The 1843-nt window shown below is 19.8% G+C and overlaps 1 protein-coding gene across 1 annotated transcript in view; it reads right to left on the bottom strand.

Annotated features, from left to right (window-relative positions):
- LOAG_18797 (hypothetical protein) overlaps window positions 1-1160 on the bottom strand; it is a gene marked incomplete at its 3' end in the record, with an annotated part of 7963 nt that extends 6803 nt beyond the window's left edge. Inside the window, exon 1 of the mRNA XM_020451459.1 lies at window positions 857-1160. Coding sequence (XP_020304755.1) covers window positions 857-1101 — 245 coding nt within the window. The 5' untranslated portion in view covers window positions 1102-1160. The remainder of the gene's footprint in view (window positions 1-856) is intronic.
- Window positions 1161-1843: the final 683 nt, after the last annotated feature.

The raw sequence follows: 1843 nt of genomic DNA, 5'->3' as shown, positions 1-1843 counted from the left end.
GAAATAGCATATAATCCATCTATTTGAATTAAATTTTATCACAATTTAAAATTTATTGCGTGATATTAAAAAAAGGAAAATGATGGAAATTTTTGGAAATTAATGAAAACATAATTATTGAATAATTTTCTTTAATAATATCTTATTTGAATTAATTTAGTTAATATTAATAAAAGATTCGAAATACTTTCTGAAAACTATGAATAAGCATGGAAAATTGGAAATTCAGACAATTTGAATTAATCATAGTAACAAGAAATTTTAATAAATAAATGAATAACTGAAATCATGATAATCTATCAGCTATTAAATATGATAAATCTATTAGCTATTAAATGTGATAATCAATAAGCAATAAATGTAATAGTAAATCTAACCAGCTATTAAATATGATAATCAATATGCTATTAATATGATAATTTCTATCAGCTATTATTTTCGAAAATTAATGCTATAGGGTATATTGAATGGTCAAAAAATTGTTAAATAATTAATGGTCAATGGAAAGGTTAAATAAATGGTCAATGGAAAGGTTAAATGATCAAAGAATAAATAAGTTTTAATCGATAAAAGCGCAATTTTTTTTTCTTTTTAAAATATTCGATATATTAATGTGAAATAAAATATGTAAGTTATAATTTAGTACAACTAATTAAGTATAATTAATAATTTAGCATAACTAATTAAGTATAATTATTTAAATAATTTAGTAAAAATAACATTCATCCTGTCCAATATAAATAAAAAAGAAGAAAGATAATAATAATAATAGTAATAATAATAATAATAATAATAATAATAATAATAATAATAATAATAATAATAATAATAATGATAATGGAATAATGTTACTTACCTATTTGTATCAATAACTGTTTTAGATATTTGAACAACATCACTCCAATCTGATATTGTTGGCTCAGTATTTAATTGTAATTCATTCTTATCATTTTCATCAATAAATAAAAATTGTTCATTATGTTTTTCCGGTTTATTTTTCCGTTCCATTGTAGCACTTTGTTCTTCCGTAATTACTAAATTCAATGAAATATCAACAGTTGCTGATATTGTTGTTGTTGGTGCTGTTACTGTTGTTATCATTTCATCAAATAAATATTTCTTTTCGTTTTTTTTTTCGTTTTTTTTTTCTTCACCTAAAAAAAGTTAATCATAAATGAATAAATATAAAAATATTTGTAAAGTGATATGATAAAGAAAAAAAAAGAAAAAAAAACGAAATTTTCCAACGATACAATCGGAAATGAACGAAAATTGTAATAAAAGAAAAATCAATATTTAAAGGAAAAGAAAAAAGTAAAATAAAATTTGCAAATTATAATAATTTGTAAAATTCTTTTAAAATATTGAAATAAATTATAACTATTGCATGATTTAAAAATTTTTTCATTTCAAATTAATTCAAATTTGATTTAAAAGTTCGAATAGAGTTTTAAAGCATATTTTTGATTTGAAATTTTGAATGAAATTTTCAATTTAAATTTGATATGAATGTTTGGATAAACGATGAATTATAAAACGCTAATTCATAAATGATTTCGGAAATTTGGATAAAAATTTTAATTCGAAGTTAATTTAAAAGTTTGCTAAGAATTTTCAGTTCGTATTTTATTTGAAATTTTGGATAAAAGTTTTAATTTAAATTTGATTTGGAGATTTGAATAGAGGATTAAATTTTGATTCGTAGTCGATTTGAAAATTTAGATAAAATTCTTATCACTAAGTAAACATATATATCAAACATTTACTGAGAAAGAGAAATGAAGAGAGAGAGAGAGAGAGAGAGAGAGAATGGGTAATATATATATATATATATATATATATA

Source organism: Loa loa (genome assembly GCF_000183805.2).
Source record: "Loa loa unplaced genomic scaffold supercont3.539, whole genome shotgun sequence".
Lineage (NCBI taxonomy): Eukaryota > Metazoa > Nematoda > Chromadorea > Rhabditida > Onchocercidae > Loa > Loa loa.
Note: the sequence above shows the minus strand (reverse complement) of the source record. Positions and strands in the feature narration are given on the sequence as shown.